Source organism: Urocampus carinirostris, chromosome 12 (genome assembly GCF_059441175.1).
Source record: "Urocampus carinirostris isolate Australia breed hairy pipefish chromosome 12, RoL_Ucar_1.0, whole genome shotgun sequence".
Classification (NCBI taxonomy): domain Eukaryota; kingdom Metazoa; phylum Chordata; class Actinopteri; order Syngnathiformes; family Syngnathidae; genus Urocampus; species Urocampus carinirostris.
In genome coordinates, this window is record NC_142360.1 from 24,709,306 (window position 1) to 24,737,253 (window position 27,948).

The 27,948-nt window shown below is 39.3% G+C and overlaps 2 protein-coding genes across 5 annotated transcripts in view; one reads left to right on the plus strand and one right to left on the minus strand.

Moving 5' to 3' along the window:
- The window catches only part of tprb (translocated promoter region b, nuclear basket protein), a 45,641-nt gene extending 44,132 nt beyond the window's left edge, over window positions 1-1,509 (plus strand). Inside the window, exon 51 of the mRNA XM_088350542.1 lies at window positions 1,389-1,509. Within this exon, the coding sequence (XP_088206668.1) occupies window positions 1,389-1,438 (50 nt within the window). The 3' untranslated portion in view covers window positions 1,439-1,509. The remainder of the gene's footprint in view (window positions 1-1,388) is intronic.
- On the minus strand, window positions 1,281-27,204 carry LOC148355296 (uncharacterized). 4 transcript variants are annotated; one of them, XM_088350545.1, is made up of 16 exons: window positions 27,132-27,161; window positions 26,961-26,996; window positions 21,197-21,370; window positions 21,059-21,137; window positions 19,911-20,027; window positions 15,636-15,758; window positions 15,358-15,414; window positions 14,428-14,487; window positions 14,134-14,319; window positions 12,703-13,956; window positions 10,627-10,713; window positions 8,146-8,282; window positions 7,915-8,071; window positions 5,672-5,779; window positions 4,042-4,170; window positions 1,281-1,681 (listed from the first exon to the last, which is right to left on the minus strand). In XM_088350545.1, the coding sequence occupies exons 4-16, from the start codon at window positions 21,123-21,125 to the stop codon at window positions 1,575-1,577; spliced, it is 2,589 nt and encodes an 862-aa protein (XP_088206671.1). In that variant the 5' UTR covers window positions 21,126-21,137; window positions 21,197-21,370; window positions 26,961-26,996; window positions 27,132-27,161; the 3' UTR covers window positions 1,281-1,574. The 4 variants fall into 4 exon arrangements, with proteins under 4 accessions (XP_088206671.1, XP_088206670.1, XP_088206673.1 ...); XM_088350544.1 differs by lacking the exon at window positions 26,961-26,996 and having other exon boundaries at window positions 27,132-27,204; XM_088350547.1 differs by lacking the exons at window positions 15,636-15,758; window positions 26,961-26,996 and having other exon boundaries at window positions 27,132-27,204.
- Window positions 27,205-27,948: the final 744 nt, after the last annotated feature.

Genomic DNA, 27,948 nt, shown 5'->3' on the forward strand with positions numbered 1-27,948 from the left:
GTGGGAGGAAACCGGAGTGCCCGGAGGAAACCCACGCAAGCATGGGGAGAACATACAAACTCCGCACAGGAAATCCGGTAGCTGGATTTGAACCCACATAGGAGGTTCCCAAGACTTTAGAACTGCGCCACCGTGCTACTGTTGGACATATGAGAAGCAAATGTGTCTGTACCATGTCACCAGTCACTGAAATATGTCTTGCCAGATACAAGATACCCGAAATCTATAAAGCTGGCGAAACTCACCAAATATGGCAGTCATCAAATCAGTTGATTGTCCGCAAACATTGCCTTGTCACATCTAAGACCGTCCAGCGAATCCAATTTACTCCAAAACGCACGATAATGCAAACAGATTTTTTTAAAATCCGCCTAAAGGCAAGCGTGTGACCTTTTGATTGACACCACTCTCGGCCAATTGCAGGCATTTTTTCACGGTGCACAGCCCGCATAAGCCTGAATTGATAAAATGGGCATTGCCTCCTATAGCTTTGAATATATTTGGCCGATAGTGAGATTCAAATGATGATTGCCACGTTGGTCAGCCAATGAAATTCCGAAATGATTAACACTCAGATGTGCACAGTGGATTCAAATCAAATCATGTTTTTTGTATAGTCCTTTATCACAAGGAGTCTCAAAGGGCTGCACAGACCGCAGATTATTGCAAACTACTTTCTCTCTTTTCCCATATATTTTTCTCTTCTCTCTCTTTGCCTCTTTCTCTCCCTTTTCCATTTCTCTCTTTCTAAATGTGCGTAAAGCCTTTTGTGATTTAGTTTTAAGGCCCATAATTACGCACAAGTGTGCACAATTATCGATCGACTTCCGGAACACAAAGTCAAACGGTTACAACTCTTTCAGAACGTTTAAAAGATTGCCCAAAGTAGAATACACAGTTGTAGAGGTTTTAGTGCTGTAAACTGGTTTGTCTCCAAATTGCCTCTTTTGGAAACGCTTTGACATATCTCTAGAAAACTGTGTAAAATACAATCCTTAGTTTTTCACATTGTAATCAAATTTGACAAGGGACCAGGTAAAGCTTCTAGCCTGTGCTACTCTTTTCCATGCCTACAAATGCAAAAGAAATTCAGTCGAGAATAAAAAGCTATTTCTGTGTGATCCAACTTAGATGACTCAATTTTAGTAATACTTGCAGTGATTATTTCAGTTTAGGACAAAACTTTAGAGACTTACCTTCCAAAAGAGACCAAAACAGTCCAAGAACAGCATTCAATTTACCTCGGAATTGGGATTTTAGTTCAAGAAAAAACACATTAGTCTAAGTCACCATTTTTATTGCATATTAAATACACGGTTACAAAGAGTGCCACGAGTCTAAAAAGAAGCCGTTAATGAGCATGTCACACGTGCACTGTGTTCCAACAGGACAAGCGTTTCCTTCCAGAGGAATCCACGGCAGACGCATCGCCAGATGAAGAACCGACCGGACGGGCTCCTTCAGTCTTTTTTTGGTTTTAATGTTTCTTACAAATAAAGTGTAGCCGAAGTTTCGTGTGCTTTCTGAAAGATGAAGGTGGTGTGGTGGTTTTCGAGCGTTCTCGAAGATGGTGCTCAGAGCATTTTGGGGCATTTTATGAAGTTGTTCTGAGCCGAAGGGTTTTCTCTCAGGGAAGCCACAACCGGCCTATCGCTGTCCATGCGAACGTTGTAGGATTTAGCTGGAACACACAAAAGCCAGAACGTCGTTGCGCTGCAAAAAATGTCGAATCTGTCTGCTCTCTTTTGGTGTTTTTTTTCCCTTCTTTTGCTAGAAATATTTTCAATTGGCAGTACATGTCCTCATAATACTTTTATTCCTGTAAAAATCTGATTTATTGGAAATATCAAAGGCACAGTGTGTATTACTTGACCACTAGATGTTGCTGTATTGTGTAGTGCAGGGGTCTCCAACATGGTGCCCGCTAAGGACAGTTAAGATGCCTGCAGACCAAGTCTGAAGATAGCTCACCAGTGCTGGATCATTGAGATTTTCTAGTAAAATGATTTAATTGTTTGAATATAAATAACCTTTAATAACATGGTTATAACATAGTAACTAGTATCTTAGAAATTCAAATACATAAATTCCATGACCATGAGTCACAATAATATAATAATTGAATTATAATACTTTTATTTTGATGGAACCGATTTTCATTTATTTAGACGTGCAATCAATATCCTTTTTTTTCTTTTTAAATATGTAGTCTAGCTACTCTTTAATTTCCGTTTTCTCGACGTGTAGATGATTTTGTAAGTAACTCATTGAGAAAAGTGAGACTACCCCTGCTTTAAGGCAGTGCTGCTCATAAGCCTGAATTTTCTGTCACAACCCCTCAGAAGAAATCCTCTCGCGCCTCCCAAGATCTATCTTTTAGTGATCAGATGATATTTATTGATATTGTTCTCTTAGATTGATATTGGTGGTCCGAATTTTGTGAATTTCCCTACAGAATATCTATCCTTGCCAAATCTACGCCTTTGAGCACATTTTTGCAGAGAAAAACCCAACTTGGTGTTTTAATAGCTTTATTGAGTTTTTATTTTGTGAAGTAACAGCTTAATTTATTTGGCTTCGTGCTGTCCGCTGCCAACATTTTTAACATAGCAAGCCCACCGGTCTTTGCTCGTTTACCTCTGCGGTCACAGCTACGTACGACTCTTCAATCCTCCCAGTCTTAGTATTGATATGAGACTTATGTTTGTCTCTTTAACCCGTCTCTCTTCACCTGTCTAAACATCCGTGTTCTTTTTTAATGGGGTCACTTGAGGGTCTCTTCTACTTTGTGTCTACACTCTTCACTCAATGCTTATACTCTATGCATACCTGTCAACCTGTACGTTTTTGCCGTACAAAGTACGTTTATTATGCATTTTAAGACATGTTCGACGTACAAGAAAATCTGTACGGAAAAACGCAAATTTGCCAATGATGGGTACCATCCAGTATACACAGACTATCATGAAACGGCAAATCAATCAAGTCAAATGAATTCGCCGCGATAGCCTCTATCTCAGTACCTTTTTTTTCGTTGCAAACGAAGCGAACTGTTTGATGCTACTGTACGCATGCGTCTGCTGCCTTGGATTTCATGTCGTAGTTGTGTAGTGAAAGGAAGTCCGTCTCTTTTTAGAGAACCTGCTTTTTCAGCTCAACTCATTAAAGAGAGCCGGCTCTCAAACAGCTCACTTGCTTTGATGCATTATATCACGAATTATTATGTTGTATAAAGAAGTTAAGAAAAAGAAGTATAAAAGGAGAAAATGAAAGGTTGGTGGTTATCCCTTAAATCAGTGTATTACCAACAATAATTTAATGCAGAAAATGAATTCATAATTTGAATATGAAAATGAATTATTCTACTTAATTATATTTCATCAATTTTTTTCCTTCTACAGTGAATGTCCAAGCTACTTCATTTTTGATTTTTTTTTTTTATAATAAACCTCATTCATGTCGAGCAACTCAGTTATCACAACAAAATGTATCATATATTGTAACATATATATATATATATATATATATATATATATATATAAATATGTGTTAAAATATATATGATATAACGAAACACATGTACAAGATAACATGTTAAACTACATAAACAAACACGTTTGAAAAAAAATATGGAGTAAAAATGTTTTGTATTTTGTAAGGGAAAATACGACAGTTTGTAAGGGCATGGAGCTCTGGAGCTTGACAGGTATGTCTATGCTACATGAACTCCGTGGAGTCTAAATGAAAACGTTCCGACGGCCTAGTGAAGTGGAGGTGTACTTGCTCTTTATTCTTAGAAGGTTGAAGAAAAAATGTTCCCCTGAAACGCAGCCTTGGGGGCTCACCCCACTATTTGAGAATCACTGTAAGGTAAGTTGCAAGTTAACATTCCAACTTCTGGGCGGCACTGCAATGGAACTTTGACTGCGGTCAAGACTGTCATAAACTTGGGAACACACCTACTCTGTCTGCAAGACACATGGCCCCTTCTCCAGACTCGCATGTGTTTTTAAGGTGACGCTGGACTTTACCATGACTTACTTTTGGAGAAGACGAAGTATTTGTAGCCCTCCGGTTCGCTGTAACTGGGGACAGAAACGGCCGAGGTGACGACGGTGGGGAATCCTCGCCAGGTCGTCCGAATGTTTATCGTGGGTCCCAAAAGTGAGGCTGGGAAGACATGAGATCAGTCAAAAACAACTCCTTAACATTTCAGCTTTCTCGTAAACGCCGCCTTTCCCGTGCGTCGAGTCTCGGAGGATCAGGTTGTCCTTCTCGGCTATTAATGCATGACTCATTTTCCAGAGCGCTATGTTGAAATCGAAAAGCAGCCTGCTGTGAGTTCACAGAGTGTTATTGTTCTGCTCAAACCCTCCGTGACATTTACTACGTGATTTCAGTCAAAACAGACGGAATTCTCCACATCATCCAAGTATAAACCAGGTCCGATCTCACTTAGCTTCCCGGGTCAGATGAGATTGTACCTTCTCAGGGTAGTATGCCTGTAGGCGGGTCACTAATACAAGTCCTGAAGACTTAACTTCGTTACACTCTTAGACTTGGCATGATAAGGCGCACTATGAATATTGACAGAATACATAACACTGGCACAGGTGTGATTTTGATCAATATAGATGCAGAAAAGGCCAAGTCCCTTTAGTGTTACCTGTGGTGTTCCGCAGGGTTCGGTACTTGGCCCCCTTCTTTTCAGCATTTACATGCTTCCATTAGGTGATATTATTCGCAAGTATAATATCAGTTTCCATTGCTACACAGATGACAACTATATCTTCCGAGGATTCTGCCACACTAAATTGTGGAAATTTGGAGGCTTAACTCATTGAGATAAAAGAGTGGATGTCACTCAATTTCTTGCGCCTTAACTCTGAAAAGACCGAAATGTTAGTTATTGGTCCATCTAAATGTCGTGACTTGTTCTCAAAAACGGCTCTGAACATTGACAAATGTCATATCACCCAGAGTTACTCAGTTAAAAATGTAGGTGTCATATTTGACCCCGATCTGTCCTTGCAAACACACGTGAAGAAAATTACTAGAACAGCTTTCTTCCATCCAGGAGTCAGATGCGGAGATTATAATTCACGCGTTTGTTACTTCCCGTCTCGATTACTGTAATGCACTACTCTCCGGTCTCCCGAAGTCCAAAATCAAGAGCCTTCAGCTGGTACAAAATACTGCAGCGAGGCTTTTAACTAAGACAAGAAAGTTTAAACACATTACCCTTATTTTAGCTAACCTGCATTGGCTCCCTGTTAGCTTAAGATGTGATTTTAAGGTTTTGTTGGTAGTATACAAAATCATGTATGGACTTGCTCCCTCATATCTTTCAGATTGAATTTCCCCCTATGTTCCGGTCCGAAGCCTTCGCTCTGAAAACGCTGGTCTACTAGTGATCCCAAGAGCCAAGAAGAGATCCACAGTTTCGAGAGCGTTCTCCATCCGGGCCCCGGTGCTGTGGAATGCTCTTCCCCCTGGGATTCGATCTGCAACCTCAGTGCAATGTTTAAATCTAAGCTTAAAACACACTTCTACTGTATAGCATTTAAATAACCTATACTTTATGTTGATAATATGTGTATCATTTGCCCTCATGTAGATTTTAGATCAGGGGATGGTGTCATAATAGTCTGTAGTTTGCAATAGTCCTTACCTGTGTGTCGTGCCACTCGATTGCGTATCGCGTAAATGGCAAAAGTGGGTTTCCTGTTACATGTGGGACTGGTACCGAACTGGTATGAGTATTTCTGCACCACTCCACCTAGAAATAAAGCCAACATTTACTATGAGTTAGCTCATTCAAGGGACAGTGTGTAATATGTGATGAAAGGACCCAAAAAAAAAAAAACGCTTATCAACGAGCCCAGGGCTGATCGAACGTTGAACATTTTGAGTGACACATAGTCGAGTCCAGGAGTATCCAAAGTGGTGCCCGTGGGCATTAGGGTGCCCCCTAAGGACAGTTGAGGTGCCCGCAAGTGTTAGGTCATTGGGATTTTCTAGTAAAATGATATTTTTAGAGGTTGAATGAATCGATTTACCCGATTTTTACTCATTAACCTGGTAATAACATAGTAGCAACATAGTAATAAAATGATAAGTTGTTATTTTAGAAATTTAAATAAAACAAATCCAGTTCATGGGCTTCATGGACAAAAAAAAGGATTCAAGTATTGGTGATTATTTGTAAGCAATTAATTAAGAGAGCAGAATGAGAATCCATTTTTGTGTTAAACACATTTCTATCCATCCATCCATTTTTTTTGGGCCACTCATCCTCAGTAGGGTCGCGGGGGCGCTGGAGCCCATCCCAGCTGTCCTTGGGCAGTGGGCAGGGGACCCCCTGAACTGGTTGCCAGCCAGTCGCAGGGCACACGGAGACAGACAACTCACTCGCTCATTCACACCTAGGGAGAATTTGGACCGGACGATTAACCCGACATGCATGTTTTTGGAATGTGGGAGGAAACCGGAGTACCCGGAGGAAACCGGAGTAAGCACGGGGAGACCATGCAAACTCCACACAGGAGGTTCAATCTCATGACCTCAGAACTGTGTCGCACATGCGCTAACCACTGCGCTGCCGTGCTGCCCACACATTTATATATTCAACTTTTTATTGATCTAGTTTAACACGAAATACAACAAACTAAATTCCAAATTTTGGGTTTTGTAAAGCCCATGAGAAAAAAAGTGGCCATTTTTAGTTAGCTATCAGGCTACCTATTTTAGATAGCTATCTTCCAATCTTTTAAGCTATTTAGCTAGCTCCCTAGCTATCCTTTTACTTATTCTGCATTCTATATAGCTAATATTTTCACTTTTTTGTAGTTCTGAAGCTAAATTTTAGCCTTTTTTATAACTAAGTATCCAACTTTTCTTTTCTTTCTTTCTAGCTATTTAGTTGGCTTTTACTATTTAGCTATCTATCTATCTCCCTGTTACTTTTTTCCGTGTTTACCTTTCTAGCCAACTATCAGGCTAACTTTTAGTTATTTGAAAGCCATCTAGCTAGGCTCCTATTTTAGAAATGCATACAAACCTGGGTGCCCTTTGCGCTGATTTGTAGCAAAAAGAGAATCAAAACAAATATGATTCCAAATACGACGAATGTGATGTATTGCAACTAAAAAGCACAATGAAGAAAACAAACTAGAGAGGCCCAAAGTGACCAAACTGCACCATTTTCCTTCTCTTTTTTCTGCCCAGCCTTTAACAACGTTTTTGTTATTTTGGGGGTACTCTGAGCAGCAAAGGATTGTGGGTCTTTGCCTTGGCACAATAATGCTAAGAAGCAGAAAAAAACGGCAAGTTAATTACAGCAGATCCCCTGCTCAATTTTTTTTTTCATGTAAGGGCAATCGGTGCGCTTGAGGGGGACCACATCTCATTTTATTATGATTTTGATGGTTTTATTTCATTCCCCTCTTATTATGTGGCTATTTCAAAGCAATTTTAGGGAGTCGCTTATATGCGATGTAGGCTTATACTCGCAGTATTTACGGTACTTGAAGCCGTTATGGTTTTTAAACTCATTTTGTTACTTAAAAAAAAGGTGAATGTATTTTACGATCTCTGCTTCAAGCTGCACAATCCTTTCATTGGATACATTTTAAAAGTGTTTTTTTTTTTCTGGATTTGGCTCGCAGCTTGAAATTAGGGTGCAATGGTGGGTCCTCAACTCAGACCAGTTGAAACCGCTGCTCTAAGTGAGCCTCATGTTACTGTATGTAAAATAAATATTTCTCAACCTTGTTTTCATGATAGTAGATGAGTTTTTTCTTATTATTCACAACTAAATTGTTTTTTTTAATAAATTACGTTTTTTTTTTACAACTATAGGTACAAAATGTGACTTTAATGTAATGACATGCTGTATTTGAGTGTTGACATCACCTGTCTTAAAGAAATAGACGGATTCTCTCCTCCTGCGATACTGAGGTACAGACAGAGCAGCTGTGATTTGACCTCGAAGTCCGTCGAAGCCCGTCTCCACAACCTTCGGATATCCCGAGTCCAAACGATTGTTTTCAAATCTCCAATACTGGTTTCCCTGAAAACCAAATGGAAGCCCCGCATCAAACAATGTTTTATTCGTATCTATTGAGCTGAAGTCACGCTAATGACCTTGAAGATGTATGTTTTCCCTTGACAATTACAACGGGTGAAGACGGTGTCTATAGGGGCCGGAACACCCCAAGTTAGTGTGATGTCACGGGCTGGACCTGGCACTCGGTTTCTGTCCAAAAACCAAAAGTATTGACCTGTGGGAAAAAAAAAACATAAAACTGATAAAACTTATTTTAAGTTAATTTATGGTTTTTTATTCTTTTTTTGGACAGTACAAACTGCTCATGATTTCTTTGTTTCTGTGGTATAAAATGATAAGTCAATCATTTATTCTGTTTTTTACTCTTAGACAACCTCAATGAACCTTGCTGAGGATGCCAGGGTTGTATGTTATTTTGAGTATTGCACACAGTTGTTATTTTTGCTTACTGTTGGTTGTTTTGACTGTCATTTTGCACTGTTGTTCATTATTTTGACTATTATGTGCTGCTAACACCATTGTCATTATCGATATGTTGTTATTCTGCAATTTCCACACCACTTAAAGCTGCTTTTTGTATCCTAGGAGATTCAATTAAAAAAAGGGCTCAGAATAGGACTTTCAGAACAGGTGGGAATTTCTTATCTGAGATTTTTTTTCCAGTCCTCTCCTGTTCTTCTTGCAAGTTCAAAACCCATTGATGTCTTCTCTGCTAGATTTGAGTGTCCAATAAACTATAAACTTATAGCCTACGTAAGGTAACCATAAACTGTCACGGTTGCCCGTGGTGCCCAATTGACCCCGCCCGTTTGGCACCAGCTGCGGCTCGTTGCCTGATTGGCTTCCCTCCTATTTAAACTCAGTACTCTCACTCACCCTTTGTCAGTCCGTCAACGAACCTCTGCACCCGCAAGACGTGGGTTTTGACTCTGTCCGGTTCCCTGCTTGTGTTTCCTGTCTGGTATTGTTCCCGTCTATTTAGTCCTGTTTAATATCGATCTCCAGTTTCGCTCCTGTCTAGTTTGTCCTGTTTAATTTCGATCTCCAGTATCGTTTCCGTCTATCTCGTCTTGCTTGTTATCGGACTCCAGTCTCCGGTGCCTGATATCAATCCTGTCTGTCCCGTCCTGTCCGGTATCTACCTCATCTGTCCGATATCTGCTCGTGCAATTGGTATCAATCTCGTCAGCCTCTGGCTCCCTGTCATTCCACGCCAGACTGCGGTCTTACGTCTTCCGCCCAACTATCGCCGAATCACTGGCGTTTGGGTTAACGTGCATGACTGCCCAATTTCCCGTAAAATGAAGCTTGTGTGAGAACCGTCACGCATCTGGGTCCTCCTCCTGTTCCATGACATAAACAAAATATACTATGCTCTATTTTATTCAAATAACTAGTGTTTCCCAGTTTTTTGTGACCCAAGGCGCTTTTTTTTTCATTAAAAAAAATCAAGGCAACACATCCATTGAAAATGTTTAAACATTAATTCCTGGCACCTGTTTCTTTCATTTATTTGTTTATTTATTTGTTAATTTTTTCAAGTTTAAATCATAGACTAAACTAACAGTTACAAGTTGTTTTCATTAGTTTTGGTCACAGTGGCTCAGGACGTATGACAGGTTATTCATTTTGGTTAATAACTTTATTGTAATTTAAGATTATATTTTGGACCAGTTTTTCAAGGCTTTCTATTTTTTTTTAATCTTGTTTCATCCACATTCTTCCTAATCTTTTAGAAGAATCTAAAAAAAGATTTTTACTTGGTTATTATTTTTGCAGTGCAACATTAAAACAGCTTCATCTAACTAAATACGTTATTGAATATTTTTCCTTGGACTATCTTATGAGCAGATAATCCAAACCCATTTATGAATCCTGATTTGAGTGCACGTGTGTTTGTGTGTGCCTTATAGGCTCTGAAATGTCTAAACCAATTTTTGTGAAAATCGATAGTGTTGAGCTTTAGGCCTCCGCAAGTGTTTTTAGCCAACCAAATCCACAAAAATCTGCTTTTGTGTACAAGTGACTCTGAACTGCATGCTGCTCTTTGGCGCTCCCTAATGGCTTCCTGGGCCTTTTTCATAAATCCCCTCTCCCAAAGTAGAATACCTGGCAACCCAGGGCCATTATGCTTGTTAGTATATAAAAAGACAATCACGGGTAGGCGCACGCTGTTTATCATTGTTTGTCATTTAAGGGGACATTGGATAAGTCAGAACTCCCCAGGGAACTTCTGGAGTTAGTTGACTGACCTGAGAGAACAGGGGAGCAATGTTTTTGCAACACTTACTTTTCAGTTTGTTTGTCGTAAATATAATATAAAATGTTGAAAAGATTTGGCATGATTGTGTTTCACATGTTGTTGATTCTTGGTTTAAGTTTGAATCCTGAAATGTGGCAACATGACAAAAAGTTCCTGGAATCAAGAAGACTTCAAAAAATATGAACGTAATTGCAGAAAAAACATTGTCACAATAAATGTTATTAGTAAAACCGCAGTGACATAACTAACATGTGCTTTGAATGTTTTTCTCAGTAAAATGATTTCTGGCACTGACCTCTAAAAACTGCTATGGTGCCGTTCCGCAGGGTGGTGACTGCATTGGCGGGACGCCCGTTGCACAAGTTTGTGTCATTGCTGTCATCTAGAAATAAAGACATCTTTAATAAAAACATCACTGTGGGGAAAAAGAAAAAGAAATATTACCACAAGTCAATCTTTAAATTGGTGGTAATAGGCATTCAACTGATGTAGGTTTTTGTTTTTTGGAATGGGGCTCAACATTTTGTTTTCCAATGAACTGCAGAGCTGCCAAACATTAAAAATCGTATTTCAGAATGTATAAAGGGAATTTTTTGATTCTCAAGTCGAAAGTGGTTCTTATGCAAGACTGCTCACCACACACACTTGCTATCACTACAAATATCTAGTACAAGGGTGTCGAACATGCGGCTGGCGGGTCGGATCAGGCCTGCCAAGGGCTTTATTCCAGGTATTAATTCATTGCTGAGAGAAGAACAAGAGAAAAATGACTTGCAGTTTGAACTTTGTCCACTGGATTTACCAAAGCCAGGCGCCACTCACAAAGTAACCAAAGCCTTATTTCTTTCTATTTCTTTCTGTAGTTTTCTCTCTTCTTTCTCTATTTCTTGTCCTCCCCCCTCCCTGTCTATTTATTTTCTTTCTCTTTGCTTTTGGTTCTTTCTTTCTTTTCCTTTTTCTCTCTTTCTCTATATTTCCTTCTTTTTCTCTCTCTTTTTCTCTTTTTTTCCCATTTCCTCTTTAGTGCTGTCGAGCCCAAGGATTTCTCAACAATAATATTTTATGTAGGCCACCACTCATCTAAAGCGTTTTGATTAATATAGTATACTCTATTTTTTGTGCCTGTATTGTGCCTGTGGTTGGTGGACAAATGCCTCTGTTTGGTGCATTGAATGAAGCGGGAGATTGTGAGTAAATGAAGGGAAGGCTGCTGGGTTGGATGGATGCACGGTAGAGCATATCAGGAGAGGTGGTGATATTGTGATGGTGTGGTTTGCAAGGTTGTTGAATATATGTTTCGGCCTAGGAGTTGTACCAGAGGACTGACGTAGTGCATGTGTGGTTTCCTTTGTACACTTTGTACAGAAGGAAAGGTGACAGGCCTGTAATTAGAGCGGTATAAGTTTGTTGAGTGTGGTGGGAAAGCATTATGGCAGGATTTTGATTGGAGGAATAAGGGAAAAGATAAAAGGAGTACTTGGGGAGAAATAGTGTTGGTTTAGAAAAGGAAGGGGATGTACAGATAATATTTTTGGAGTGAGGCAGTTGTGTGATATGTTTATAGCGAAAGGAAGAGAGGTTTATTGGGCATTTCTGAATTTAAAGAAAGCCTCTCACAGGATAGAAGGCATTGTGGCAAGTGTTGAGGATATATAGGGTGGGTGGCATGTTGCTGCGTGCTGTCAAAGCTTGTATGAGGATAGTAGGGCTTGTGTGAAAGTAGGGAGTGAAGTGAGCAAGTGGTTTCCGGTTAGAGTGGGTTTGATAAAAGGGTGTATCATGTCACCTTGGCTGTTCAATTTGTATATGGATGGAGTGGTGCGTGAGCTGCAAGTAGGAGCAGGGTATAGTGTGTGGTGATGGGTTGCAGGTAAGTCAGTTGTTGTTTACAGATGACACTGTTTGGTGGATGATTCTGCAGCAGCACTGAGAGCTTTGGTAGTTGAGTTTATTAGAGTGTGTAAGAGAAGGAAGATAAAGATGAATGCAGACAAGAGATGGTAGGGTAGATGGATTAAAGATTGTGTTGATCGTTGTAAATTGCAAGCGGAAGATGGTTTTAAGTAGCTATGTTCATATGTTGCAGCAGGTGGTGGTTTAGAGAAGGATGTTAAGAAGAGGGTGGGTAAAGGGTTTAAGGCAATGGGTGTGCTAAACGAATTGCTCAAATGTAGAGATCTCCTAATGCATGCAAAGCAAGGATTGTATGAAGGTGTGGTAATACCAACAGTATTGTATGGCTCACGGGCACGGGGTTTGAGAGTTAATGAGCGTAATAGATTCAATGTCTTTGAATTGAGATGTTTATATAGTATGTGTTGAGTGACATGACTGGATAAGTTAAGAAATGAGGTAGTAATAATAATAGTACCTGCCAGGACGTCTCTGGAGCCACCCACGGTCAGCACGGCATTCACTGGTTTGGTACCAGGTCTGAAAGCAGGTTTATTCACAGGAGCCATTGTCGTCAGTGAACTGGAAGGATTTGGCTTATCCTGAGTTTTTGAGCTGGATTCAGGTGGTTTGGTTGTAGGTCCTACCGCTGTAACCTCACCCTCTTGCGATGGATTTAAGCGGGAAGGATTGACAGTAATCGTGTTGTCGGGGTCGGATCCTGACGGAGAAACACTCGCGGCGGAATTTGTAATAGTGTCTGGTGGAGAGGAAGTGCGGCCTGTTGTAACAACTGAAGTAGTTTGGATTGATGCTGGGCCTGCAGTTGTTGACACTTGTGAGGGTCCTGATGTTTGTACAGGAGATGTGGAAGACGTTTGTGAAGGTTCTGTTGTTGAGACTAAAAATGTAAAAGATTCTTGTGAAGGTCCTGGTGTTTGACTAAAAGATGTGGAGGACTCTGGTGAAGGTTTTAGCGTTGTCACTGAAGATGTGGATGACTCTTGTGAGGGCCCTGATGTCGGTACAGTAGATCTGGAAGACTCATGTGAAGGTTCTAGTGTTGTCACTAAAGATGTGGAAGACTCTTGTGAAGGTTCTAGTGTTGTCAACAAAGACGTTGAAGACTCTTGTGATTGTTCTGATGTTGGTAAAGAAGATGTGGAAGACTCTTGTGAAGGTTCGAGCGTTGTCAACAAAGACGTTGAAGACTCTTGTGATTTTTCTGATGTTGGTAAAGAAGATGTGGAAGACTCTTGTGAAGGTTCTAGTGTTGTCAACAAAGACGTTGAAGACTCTTGTGATTGTTCTGATGTTGGTAGAGAAGATGTGGAAGACTCTTGAGAAGGTTCTAGTGTTGTCACTGAAGATGTATAAGACTCTTGCGAAGGTTCTAGTGTTGTCACTGAAGATGTAGAAGACTCTTGCGATGGTTCAATTGTTGGCACTGAAGATGTGGAAGACTCTTGTGAGGGTTGTGATGTTGGTAGAAGAGATGTGGAGGACTCTTGTGAAGGTTCTAGTGTTGTCACTAAAGATGTGGAAGACTCTTCTGAGGGTTCTGGAGGTGGAATTGTAGATGTGACTGGGGAATCTTGTGGTTCTGGGGCTGAGACTGAAGATGTGGAAGGCTCTTTTGAGGGTTCTGGTGTTGAGTATGAAGTTGAAGAAGATTGTTGTATTGGTGGTAAAGAAGATGTGAAAGTCTCTTGTGAGGGTTCTTGGGATGGCACTGAAAATGTAAAAAAATCTTGTGAAGGTTCTGGTGGCATGCAGAAAATCTGGAAGAATATTTTTGTTGTTTTTAATATTATGTGGAAGGGTCTTGTGGTAATTTTTAAACGTGTTGCTAAAGATCTACTATTCAGTTGCAGATTGGACCTCAGTTTACATTGTAATCTTTACAGACCTGCCCCATCAGTGGAAGTCCCTCTAATTGTGGATGAATCATTGTCTGAAGTTGAAGGAACCGTCACTGTGCTCGCCTTTGGGGTGCCTGTAATCAAGGTGGCTTGAGTAGAGTCTGAAGCCATCGCAGATGCCGTCTGACTTCCCTCCAGATCCACAGTGTAGGACTGCTCATCAATTGTAATGGCTTTGGTATACCCCACATTGTTATAATGTCAAGACACAGACACACTTCAATGTCATTGTGAAATCTTACTAGTGAGGAATGTCACATGCTTCCCATAAAATAACTCACCATCATTGTTATTGTTTTGTGGAAATAATGTTGGAGTAACCAGCGGAACTTCATCATTGTCTGTGAAAAGCTTATAGTTTAGTAGACATTCAAAATAAGGGGAGAAGACATCGATGCATTTTGAACTTCCAAGGTGAACAAAACTCCTCACAATGCAAAAATTCCAAATCTGTTCTAAAAGCCCTCACTGATCCTTCTTCTGTTTATTACATCTCATAGGTTACAAAGAGCAGATTCACCATAAAAGGTGTGGATATCTAGGAACAGCAACATTAGTGTCAAATAGTGACTATTATTTAAACAGTGCATAATAGTCAAAACAACAAACTGGCATCCTCTGCAATCTATTTTGCAGGTGTCCAATGTTAAAAAGAAAACCAAACAGAATAAATCAGTATGTCATGAAAAATAAGAAATACCATGCACCTATGTCTTCACACCAATACAAAAAATGTTTACTTTCTAAATACATTTCGATGAAAGACTACCTAATTATATCCATGAAAAGTTATACATATTGATTTGATTCACGCCCGTGGAAAATCGGCTTCATTTATCCGTCTGAGGATCCGGGAAGAGTTTGTGGTCTAACTCAACCCTGATTGGTTAACTCCTAATGATCAAATTGTGGGATGTGTTGCAATACTTTTGTCCATATAGGTCCTGTTTCTTTTCTTGGGCACGAGCCTCCCACACTATGACAGCTCTGCTTTCTTGTGTTACTTTTGGCCGCTCAAGCTTGTTCTTCTTGGACCAAAGCACAGCAATAGAACCAAAAATCAGACACGAACATCCCTGATTAAAGCATGAATGTTTTTTCTTTATGCATAAGAAAGATGTATTGCCCAAAAACCCAAACAAGGAAGAAAATATGAACTTTACATGGTAAACTGTGCGCTGAAAACTATACTGCCATATTTAAACACTTACCTTTGTTTCCTCCACTAGGTGCCTCTGACGGCTGTTCTGCTTCAATTAGTGATTCATCTGTTGAAAAATTGTTGAGAAAATATTAGAAAAATCTGCAGTATTTACGTAACATGTGATATGTGTTCCTATTGGATGGCTACATGCATTTCATGCAGGACTTTGCTGAGAACTACAGGACTACTTTTACCTATCCTACCTCTTTGTTGATTTTCATGCAAACTAATTGTATTTTCTGCGGCATTTCCCTGCACATGCTGAAAATGCTGAACAGAGCTTGCCTTCTGCAGGACAGTAGATCTGGTAATCACGACAACACTGCCTGAATTTAAAACAATCCGAGTCACAGCTACACAGTTGGCCTCTCTTGAATGATTCCCCACATCGACCTCGACAGGAGTTTTCTGCAGCAGATCAATGCAACATGACACACTTGTAAACGGAGCTAGAGCAATGAATAGGGAGATTTGAATAAGTGCATATGCTTTTAGCAAGGGTCAGCTAATTCTTTGTAACTTAAATAGCAGGGGCGATTTTGGGTTCAGAGCGTTGGGGGTTCTGAGCACCCAGAGTGTCCGGCTGGTCAAAAAAAAATATTTAACTTAAAGTGATTTAGGATGATTCAACAATGTTCAGGAGTGAAAATTCCTATTTGTGAACATCACATTACTTTTTGTTGAAGTAACACTATTGTTACGCCATGCCCATTTTTGCCCATTTTTACTCATTTAGTTTTTTTACACAGAATAAAACTTAATAAAAAACTTAATAAAACTATTCAACACTTTAAAATTCTACCCTACACGGATTAATTTGTGTCGCGTAAGCCAAGGTATTGAGTGGTAAAATAGTTTTGCAATATAACCACTGTATTACATACTCTCACTGGAATACACCAGAGCCTCTACAGACTCAGGCCGCTATGCCGCAAGTGACACTAGCCAAGTGAGAGAAGAGCCGGGAGGAGGGCGGGAGGCGTGCTAGGAATCAAATAAACTAAACCATTGCATGGCAGTGGACTATTTCCGACGCTGTGTTGTTCACATTTTTGTTTGGTTTTACTTTTTTATTTTTCATCTAGCGTTTTTTCATCATATTTAAAGTCCCAGTGTTTAACATTTGACCTCTAGAAGGGACTGTATTGTTAAGTGCGAACAGAAACCAGTCCCACAGAGCACAATGTAGGAGCAAGTTGCCAGAAAAACATGGTAAAGACCTTAGTAGGGATTCCACTATTATTTAATGTTTTATTTTTTTTCCACTGGTCATCATATACAAGGTTACAATACATTGCAAATTGACAGCTTTGATAGACAGTTGACATAACAGAAGGCGAAAAAGGGGCAGACAGAAAAACAAATGGAGCTATGTAAAAGGAAAAACATATATATATATATATATATATATATATATATATATATATATATATATATTGATATGTATATATATAATTAACATTGGTATGATAGGTTCAGGTATTCCTACGTGGTATTTAAATTAATGTTGTTGTTATTACTGAGTGAAAGTTCTTTGTACCACTAGGAGGCACTAAATATTACACACTTTCCCTTTAGGCCTATTCTGTACTTTATTCAGGAAAACAGAGTTTTGAAAATGCTATAATTTTGTCAGTGTTGGGGTTCAATTGTGGTTGAATCTTTATTGGTCTTAAGATGTACCAGTTCAATATCCATATGTGAAACAACTGTACGATCACGGTATTGCAATGTTTTATTAAGTTTTTACTAGGTTGTAATTATTGTGAGCAGAATAGACTATTAAACTATTAAAACCCCATCCTTGAAAGGGAGCATTAGGCGATTACATACATATTAAATAGGCTAATTGTAAAACAACAGATTTAGATATATTCTCCAGTAACAATCGTGTACTGTAGCCTGCTTCAGCAGGTATGTAGACCTGTAAGACACGGGCACACTAGTTTGCCGTGCGACCTTGTCTGGTGTGCCTCAGGAAATTTCCCAACTTTATTTATCCCCAAAAAAGTACGACATTGTTCAGCATATTTGCCTCCTTCCAGTGATCAGCAGATTAACTTTAACATTCATCCATATTTATAGGTGATAGCAGATTATTCTTATACACTAATTAACTGCTTATGAGGTAGAACTGGGAAATGTATTTAATAAATTATTTTGTTTGATGAAACCATTTAAGATCAAATTAAAAAAAATCAATCAAATGAAGTGAAAAATGTGCATTTAATTTTGCTGATTTTAATATTTTTCTTATTTTACGAAAAAAGAGGTAAGTAATTATGTAGTAAAAATGTTTTGCCGGCACTTTTTGCTCATTCAAAAAACGTGTTAACAATATATAGTTTTATGAAGCTGTTTTAGATTACACGCCAAAAACGAACAAAACTAACAAATAAAGTAAAAACATTGCATATAAGTTTTCTTGTTGGTTTAAGATCAGGCAACGGTGTAATTGTAATCCTGTGCAGTCCTTTGAGACATTTTTGTGATTAAGGGCTATACAAATGAATGGGACTTGAATATTCCAACGGCACACCATTTTTGCAAATTTTTAAGTACCGTATTTTCCGCACTATAAGGCGCACCGGGTTATAGGGCGCACCCCGAAAAAATAGTTTTTGGTCCTATTTTTGACATACATAAGACGCACCGGATTATAAGGCGCTACAATGGGAACGTCGACAAAACAGTCAGATAGTTCAGTCCAACTTATTACCCCCTTAACATTCCCAAAGCTTGCAAAGACGCAAATACGTGTCGAGAACACGTGCGGATGCGGTGTCCGTACGATGTCACTCAAATGCATCGTTCCATCATTCGGAAGGTTAAAGTCTTGGGATTCAAGAAATGCCACACATTCCTTAGTTTCTATTTTCTTTTTCGCTCGCGACTTTACTGTGCATATGACAATAAACACTTGGAATTGAGTTGAATTTAAAAATAGACACTCCATTCCATCCATTATCTGCACCGCTTATCACAGAAACATCGAGTTCAGTCTGAAGCAAGATACAGGGACAATATAAAACCCGGAGTAGCTCACCGAAGTCGTTGTGTTCATAATAATGTGCAGCCAATGTCCTCTTATGAGTGCAGTAAATCCAGGGAGAATAAAATAATTACAAATACAGAATAGAAAAAAATGCTTTCTGTGTGCCGTCAGCCACGTGCTATACGCATTCATCTTTTTCGGCCAATTGCAGGCTTTGTTTTAGCGTTTAAGCCAATGCCAGCCTGTAAATGATAAAAATGATCCGCCTCTTGACCTCTGAATAACTTTAGCCAATAGTGATCGATTCAACTGATGATTGACACATCTTTTTCAGCCAATTGCAGCCTTTGTTTTGCTGTTTAAGCCAATGCCAGCCTGTAAATGATAAAAAGGATCCGCCCCTTGACCTCCGAATAACTTTAGCCAATAGTGATCGATTCAAATGATGATTGACACATTGGTTAGCCAATGAAACGCCGGTAAATAAATCCCAGCATACACCGCGTACTACTTAGCGTTCGGGGGAAAATCTAGTCGGCGGCTGCAAGTTAGTTGGAAAACTTAATGTTGATCCCTAAATAAGGCGCACTGTATTATAAGGCGCATGGTCAGGCTTTTAGGTGCACCTTATAGTGCGGAAAATACGGTATTAGTTTTGTTATCTTTCTAGAAAAGCAAGACAAAAAATAGACCTTGACAAACAGGTTATATATATATATATATATATATATATATATATGGGCAGCACGGCGGCGCAGTGGTTAGCGCGTGTGCGGCACAGTTCTGAGGTCGTGGGAACCTCCTGCGTGGGTTCAAATCCAGCTACCGGCCTTACTGTGTGGAGTTTGTATGTTCTCCCCGTGCTTGCGTGGGTTTCCTCCGAGCACTCCGGTTTCCTCCCACATTCCAAAGACATGCATTTCAGGTGAATTGGCCGGTCCAAATTGTCTCTAGGTGTGACTGAGCGAGTGAGTTGTCTGTCCCCGTGTGCCCTGCGATTGGCTGGCAACCAGTTCAGGGTGTCCCCGGCCCACTGCCCGGAGATGGTTGGGATGGGCTCCAGCCCCCCTGCGACCCTAATAAGGATAAGCGGTACAGCTGATGAGATGAGATGATATATATATATAATATAGAATAAAACTCTAAATGACAACAAAATTATTGACCAAATTGAATAATTCGTGCCTCCTAAACCATGGTGAGCACAAATAGTAAGACAAACTTTATACTGTCAATTCAGTTAAAGCTTGAAAAAAACAACTTAATTTTTTAACCGGACAGTGTGCCTCAAGATGTTGTGCCTTGGCCCAAAAAAGGTATGGGAACACTGATGTAGCGCACCACAGCTTTAACTACACAATCAGATTTTAAAAATCCAGGATGCCTAATAAGTATGGTCGCTCTTATGAAATAGTTTAGCAAAATGTTGTTTTTGTTTTTTCCTGTATAGCTATGCAAATAATCTATCCAGTCTTGAGAGTGTTATCAAAAATCCACCAACCCCGCCTCTCAGCAAAAATATATTTAACGATTATAATATCACAGAAGATCGACAATTCACTCACGTGTGGTGCATTCAGATTCAAAGTCGAGGCAGCATTCAGCATAGACCATGCAGTTATAATCACACTGGCACAGGTAACCTCTGAAGTACTCGTTGCCACATCGTCCCCTGCAACTGTCTGTTTAGAAGAAGAGAATCAGATTACGGGAAAACCGGCAGGACTTCTGTCGGGTAAATAATTGCCACCACGGTAAATAAGAACGAGTACAAAAAATGGTGACTTGTTTAGTCCAGTCATGTCAAACATAAAGCCCGTTAGATGATTTAATCCTAACTGTCGCAAATTTCTGAGTACGCCCCAAAAAAAGCAAGTCTCTAGCTTATTTCTTTTAAGAAATATGATTTTTTGGGAATAAATACTAACTAAATGATCCTTCCTGCTTCTAAAGTGCAGTAAATGTGTCAAAGAGTTGACGTCACGTATTAAATGACAAACATTTTTTCCCCCATCGTTTGAGAATAAATGTGTTGTGCTTAGAAAATATCCATTATCATCTGTGATTATAATTTGTAGGATAGGTTTCAAATGTAGGCTGAGAGATAAAATCTAATACTAAAAAAGTATGGTAAGGTAAAAATTTTAAGGTGACATTCTGTTACTGATCCGGTGTTATGATATTCCTTTGTACACAACAGAGACGTCCAAACAATGTACAGTACGAATGTGCACGCATCTGGGAAACGAGCAGGTTTTCATCCTACCTATCCTATGTGCCTTTGAAAGCGATGAGTACTTATGATTTTTGTTTTTATTTAGTCTAATTTGACGCTGGCCCTGCTTCAAAATACTTTTTGCTGATTTAGCTTTTAAGTGTGTGATTCCATGGTACATTTTTAACATGTTGTTTTTTGACAACGGTAATCATGCAAGGTATGTTTCCATGCCAACCCTTATTTTATATCATCAGTAAAAGATCTGTTTGCAATATTCTCAGTTTCAGTGTTGCTGTTTTTTTCTTGATTATAAAGAAAACAAAACACATCAGTTATGCTAGGTTGTCTTGACAGGGTAGGACATTTCGGCAGAACACCGGCCCGCCTGAGAACAGAAAGTCTGGATTCGATCCCAGACCCAAACTGAGTATGACATCCCTGGTTTATCAGAAAACTGAGCCAAAAGTCACAAAATCAATAAATAATCATACTCACTTTGGCTGAAAATTGTAGTCAAGGCACAAGCCAGCAGAAAAAGTGAACAAAGAGGATTTGAAAACATTCTCTTGTATCCCTAAAAGGAAGCACATAAATTCATGATTTGTCCTTCTTTTTTGAATGCAAGATACTTACCAATCGTAAGCCTCTGTTTGAATCTTGCTTCACTTTGGAGTTGTAGTGCTTTTAAAGGTTGAGAGAGGCCGGGTTGACTCGGTCATAATTGGCAGATTGCTTCTGAAGTTGGAATGAGCTCACAAGCCGCAGGGAGGGTCTTCTTGTTCAGACGGCGCGTTTCCTCGCAAACACCTGGAAGTACGCCGACACTCTTCTGTGCCAGGCGGACTTTTGAAAACATTGATTTGTCATGTGCCCCACACGTGCGTTACATTCCGTAATGTCTACAATGACTATTTCCATGTTTATCACCCATGAGCAAAGCGAGGGTGGTGATAATGTTTTCATTTTGGATCTAAGCATATACATCGGTGTTCGGCACGTTACTTTAAAAAAGTAATTCGTTATATTTACTCACTACTTCTTCCAAAACGTAACTGAGATAGGAACTGAGTTACTCTACGGTAAAAGTAACCAGTTTACAGGGAAAATAACTATTTCCGTCACTTAAAAATAAGTTATGTGTCAAAGAATTTAAATTTTTCTGAGCAAATACAAAACACAGCGGTGACGTCTTTGACCAGAATAGGTGAGATGAAGAGATGGGAATCCCGACTATTTTTAGAAAACTGTTTTTTACGGCTAGGCTCTATGAAAGGGCCCACTCTTTCCGGTCCCAAATGGCTTTTCAGGTTGTTTATGTTTTTTTAATCCCTACATTACCAATTATTATGTAACATCAAGCAAGGAATGACTTAAAATGAGAGAAAAATAAAATACATAAATGGAGAAAAAGAAACAAGAAAAAGAGAAAAAAATAAAAAATATATACTTTACACTTTATTTCAACACATTAACTCTGAGAAACACAGGAAATGTAATTAAAATATTTATACATCTACAAAAAAAGATAAAACCATTTTTTTGACGCTCAACAGATTTAAAGCCAACAACACAGGAATCAGTCAAAAGATGCATATTAACCTATCAGAAGAGAAAAAAGGCATCTCAGAGCACCGCTTTTGACAATTAATAACGGTAACAGTGGAAGAAATAATTAGATTAACCGTTACTGAAAAAATAACCTTGTACGAAATTGCATTATTTATAACGGCATTATTCCCAACGGCATTATTCCCAACATTAATATACATCTTTTTGCCTGTGTGTCTTTCCAGGAGTTTAGATATGAAGACCATCTTTAACAGGTGGGTTACTCTAGATGTGAGAAAAAGCACTTCTAGTTTTGCTGACTCACCATTTTCTTAGCAGAAAGACATTACACTCTCCCAAGCCAAAACTACATTAAACACCAACACCATATTTCACAGGCAGTCAAAAATGACAAAAAAAGCTGACTCAGCACTTTTGGTTTTGTTGACTCAGCCACCCAAAAAAAAAAGGGCGAATGAAACCCATCTTTCACAGGGGGTCAGTTATGTTATCCTGGATGTGAACAATGCCCGCACTTTTGGTTTTGTTGACTCATTTTCTCCAGAAAGACATTTCACTCTCTCAGAAGGACATACAATTTCAACACCATCTTTTACAGGCAGTCAAGTATGTTACTCTCTATGTGGAAAATGCCAAAAAAGATGACTCGGCACTTTTGGTTTAGTTGACTCAAGTATTTTGTGACCCTGCCAAAAAGGGAAATTCTAGCCAAAACGTTTTTGCTCAACAGGGGTGGATCTCTAATGGTGCAGAGCCTTATCTCATCTCATTAGCTACACCGCTTATCCTCAGTAGGGTCGCGGGGGTGCTGGAGCCCATCCCAGCAATCATCGGGCAGTGGGCAGGGGACACCCTGAACTGGTTGCCAGCCAATCGCAGGGCACACAAGGACAGACAACTCACTCGCTCATTCACACCTAGGGACAATTTGGACCGGCCAATTCACCTGAAATGCATGTTTTTGGAATGTGGGAGGAAACCGGAGTGCCCGGAGGAAACCCACGCAAGCACGGGGAGAACATACAAACTCCGCACAGGAAGTCCGGAGATGGATTTGACGCAGGAGGTTCCCAAGACATGAACTGTGCCGCACACGCGCTAACCACTGCACCGCCGTGCTGCTGGTGCAGAGCCATTCTAGTTTAAATTACAGTCACATTCCAAAATCAAATAGGCATTGGAATTTGACACAAAACAGGAAAAATATGATCCTGACAGTAAAGCACACCATGCTTAAAACGTCATGTTGCAATTTCTGCCAATTTGCATCAACAAAATAATGATTAAAGCAGTGTTTCTCAACTGGTCTGACTTGAGGACCCAACATTCCACCCTAATGGCAAACGTTTCCATTTTACAAATGTATTGAGTGAAAGGATTGTGCAGTTTAAACAGCAATAGTATAGTTTATTCACCTTTTAATAAACAAAAACATAAGACGAGCCAAACCAAAATGACTTCAGCCTCGACCGCATAGTCTACATGGCATATACTGTAAGCAACCCCCTAAAACTACTTTAAAATAACATTACTCAAAGAAATTATTACCCTAAATATTAATAAAACATTTACTTAAACAACAATAATTACTTAATTGTGTAGATAATGAAGATCAATATACTGGTAAAGAAGCTAGAATTATAACATTTCTAAACCATTTACTGTACGTTTCAAGCAGCACTTCAATTGCAGACACTTGTGCAATATTTTGAGTTTGCAATCATTTCCCTCCTTAACTTACTTAACTAACTTTCTTGGGACCCATTAATATGGGTAGAATAAGGAAATAAAACAACAAAAAACACAATAAAATGGCAGGTGGTCCCTCTCACAGCCAATTGGGACAACAAGAGCAAGGCATTATAGTCATCTACTATGAAATTAAACTTTTTTTCTTCTTCTTGGCATTATTTTGCCAGGGTAAACCCCCGCGTCCCACTGAAAACAGGTTGGCAACCACCTTTGGGTTACAACCTGTTGGGAATATATCTATCAAAATGTATTGTTTACCAAATTGTTCGAATTAGTTATCTGACTCCATTAACCAAACACAACCCACATTCATCCAACAATTATGCACGCTCGTTTTTTGAGAGAGAAATGACCAGAAGGATCACACGGGGGTGGATGAAGACCTAAGTGTATCAACAGGAGACTGCGTTGATACCCCTCCCAGTTGCCCCGGATCATTTATACATTTCACAAACAAAGAAAAGACCTCCCATTGGCTGTGTGCTATGTGTCATCTGTTGTTAACGTTAGCTTTCTCTTATTGGTCTTCACCCCGCATGAGGGCTTGTCGGCTGGGCTCCACAATCTTCGCATATCAGAGGCGCCCCGACGTCTGCCCTTGTGCGTCTGGCCTTCTCCGTCAGCACTCACAGGAATTCTGTTATCAGAAATACGTCTGATTCATTCCACACAGCCTAACCTTCTAATGTACCTTGAATAAAAACAATCAGTGAATATCTCTACTGCATTAAACTGAGTACATGTTCTTTGTAGTCAATCGTATAAAATCCTTCATCGTCTAATGTATAAAATCATTTAATCCCTCTCATGGCCTCAGTTCACTGAGGCCATCACCACACACTCCGCTGAACCCCATGGACCTGCCGCCAGAGGAACTGGCTTTGGGTCCGACACGGTGATCATCATGCACTGGCCACCAGATGGCAGCGGGCCCAAGGTGCGCTCGAGGGTTTTAACTGTAAGAGATCTGATACAAGGTATACAACAACATCCGCAAAGCACCAAAATAGCTGTATATACTGCCACTGAGATTAATATAGAGCTCATAAGACCTTTCCATTTACCAAAGACATTCTACCATCCTGACAACATTTCCGAATCTATACCTGAATGTTCTTTCATCTTTTTGTGAAATACAGGTTTTGCTTTTATCTTTGAAATGATGGGGTCGAGCTAATCATTATTTTGGCAATCAGTTTTGGGTCTGGTGTTGTTCATTACATCTAAAATGCAAGAAGAGTTCATGGGAGTAGTTACCCCTCGAACTAGTGGCCTTGGCGCCGTAAACTTGTCCTATCAGTGGCACTGTAGGGGCTGTAATATTTCTGAAACATATAGTCACAGGAAACATTGGATTTTCCATATTCTTTGTCATATCAGGACTACGATAGACTCTAGTACAATTGTTCTTCCCATATGATTTTAACAAGGTGACGAGCAAACCACCATGGGCTTTGGGCAGGTGAAATACTGTCTAATTTGTATGGCCTGCCCTTTTGACCAATCAGTCTGCTTGAAGTCACATTAGAGTCTTGTTAATGACAAAATGTTTTACATATATGAGGAAAATTGATAAATTTTAATGGCAAGCAGCAAGTAGTCAATCGTATAAAATTCTTTATAGTCAAATGTATAAAATCCTTTAAACCCAACAGTTGAGAAACACTGGATAATACCATTGAATTAGATTTACAATTAGAATTGTCTTTTTTGTCATTGCCAACAACGTAGTGAATATTGTTTACAACAGGATTAAGTTCTCAATGGCAGCTGATAATTGTTTTTATATTTTACAGAATATCACATTTTCCCTTGTTTACTAAAAGGTCTTCTCTGAATTAACTTGAAATATGTTCACTATATACATTCCAAAAGTCAAGTAACTTAATTAAATTCACAACAAAGGATTAAAATAAATACAATCAGTTATTTTCCCACTCTTTTTAACGAGAATGATAACGTTCTAGATGTGCTTTTGTTCACATAGGACACAGGTTTCAAACATATGGCCCACCGTCGACAGATTGTATACAGCCCGCGAGACAATGCTGAGAGAAGTGCAAGAGAAAAATGATGCGCAGATTTAAATACAGTATGTCCACTTGGACTTTAGGGCGTGATTAGCTCAGGAGGTAGAGTGCTCGTCTTGGGATCAAGAGATCGCAGGGTCCTCTGTGTTATATGTCGAAGTGTCCTTGGGCAAGACAGTGAAACCCTAATGCCCCCAATAGGCAGGTCGGCGCCTTGCATGGATGCATGGCTGCTATTGGTGTGTGAGTGTGTGTGTGAATGGGTAAGTGTGAAGCACATTGTAAAGCGCTTTGGGAGGTCTTCATTGACTTTAAAAGCCCTATATAAATGCAGATCATTTACTTGATGTCACTAAAGCAGGGTGCCGCTTGCAAAGCAACTGCAGCGCTCTCACTCTTTCTCTTTTATTTTTCTCTATCTTAATTCTCTCTCTCTCTTCAGTTTGTCTCTTGATCTCCTTTTTATCTCTCTTATTTTTTCTCTCCCTCCCTTTTCTCTTTTCTTTTTTCACTCCCTCTTCTTTTTCTCTCTCTTCTTTTATCTCTCTCTATCCCGTTTCTCTCATCTTTCCCCCCCCTCTCTCTCTCCCCCTTTTCTCGCTCCTTCTTTTTTCCTCTTTCTCTTTTCTCTCTCTCTTGTTATCTCTATCCATTCGCTCTCTTTCTTTCTCTCCTTTTCTCTTGTTCTCTCCACTCTAATTGTTTCTCTCTCTCTCACTATCTCTTTTATCTTGCTCTCTTTCTTTTCTTTTCTTTATCTCTTTATAATCTAAACTGGCCCCCGTGAGTTTTTATTTTTTATCATGTGGCCCCCAGCTAAAACGAGTTTAACACCCCTGACATAAGATGTCCTTTTTACCTACTTTGTAATAATATTGCCAGCCTGAAACACATTCACACACACAAACAAACAACCGAAACCGTGTCAAAGTGGTTTTAAAACTCTGTACTTATTAAACATTAGATAAAAAACACAAGTTATATAGTACTTTGACCCAACTTGTTGACAATTTGACCAAGTCAAAATAAATGCCCAGGAGCCTTACAAAACGTAGATGGTCCAGACCGCCATTTTGTGTTTTCTACAAAAAACGAACATAATTTTATTTTAGACTTTACCCCGCAATTTTCACAATCAAAACTTGATTCGTACATTGAGTAAATTATTTAGTATTCCTTATGACTGGATTGTGGTAGTGTAAAAACACTGTACTAACCTGTTTTTACAGGGTAAAGAAGAGATCAGAGTCATGTCTTAAGTTCTCAATGGCAGCTGATAATTGTTTGAAGGGAACATAAAGCAGCATACCATTCACATGCAACGTACTCCCTCTAGCGGTCATATTTGAAACCTGCACTCTCCACCCCAGCAAATTAGCTTTTTCCCATACAAACGACACAAAAAAAGGAAATTCAAACTAATGACCATTAACAAAGATATTTTTAGGCGTCACATAATTGGAATTCCCATAGTGATTCTAATTATGATCGAAGACAGCAAACTCAATAACATGAATGCAAATATTGTTTTGTCCTTATTGTCATTGATAACAACATTTTGAAAACATTACCGGTATATGCAACAATATTAGATATGGCACTCCAGGGTAAACATATAATAAAGACTTCAAAGATTAAAACAAGGAGAAAAATGTAGAGCTTAAAAACTGGCCTAAGTTATAATCATAGTGCAAATAGGTAGCAAGGTATTTACTTTCATAGTTTTGTGCGGTTGTTTAGTGTGGTGATGGCCCTTGGGAAGAAGCTGTCTGTGAGCCTTTTAGAGGGCAACAGGTCAAAGAGGCCACATTGACTACATTTTGAAGGCCTACAGAAAATTTAGCTCTGTGGCTCCATTAAGTCACAAAAATGAGATTTTATTATGATGTTTAATAGAACATTATTGAAGAAATGTGGCCTTGACACAATGATAAGAAATCTGTCAACAAAGGCCGTGGCTTACTGGGAAGATGCCCTGTAGTCTGATGAGCCAAAGATTAATTCATATGGCTCAGATGGTGTGAAGCATGTGTG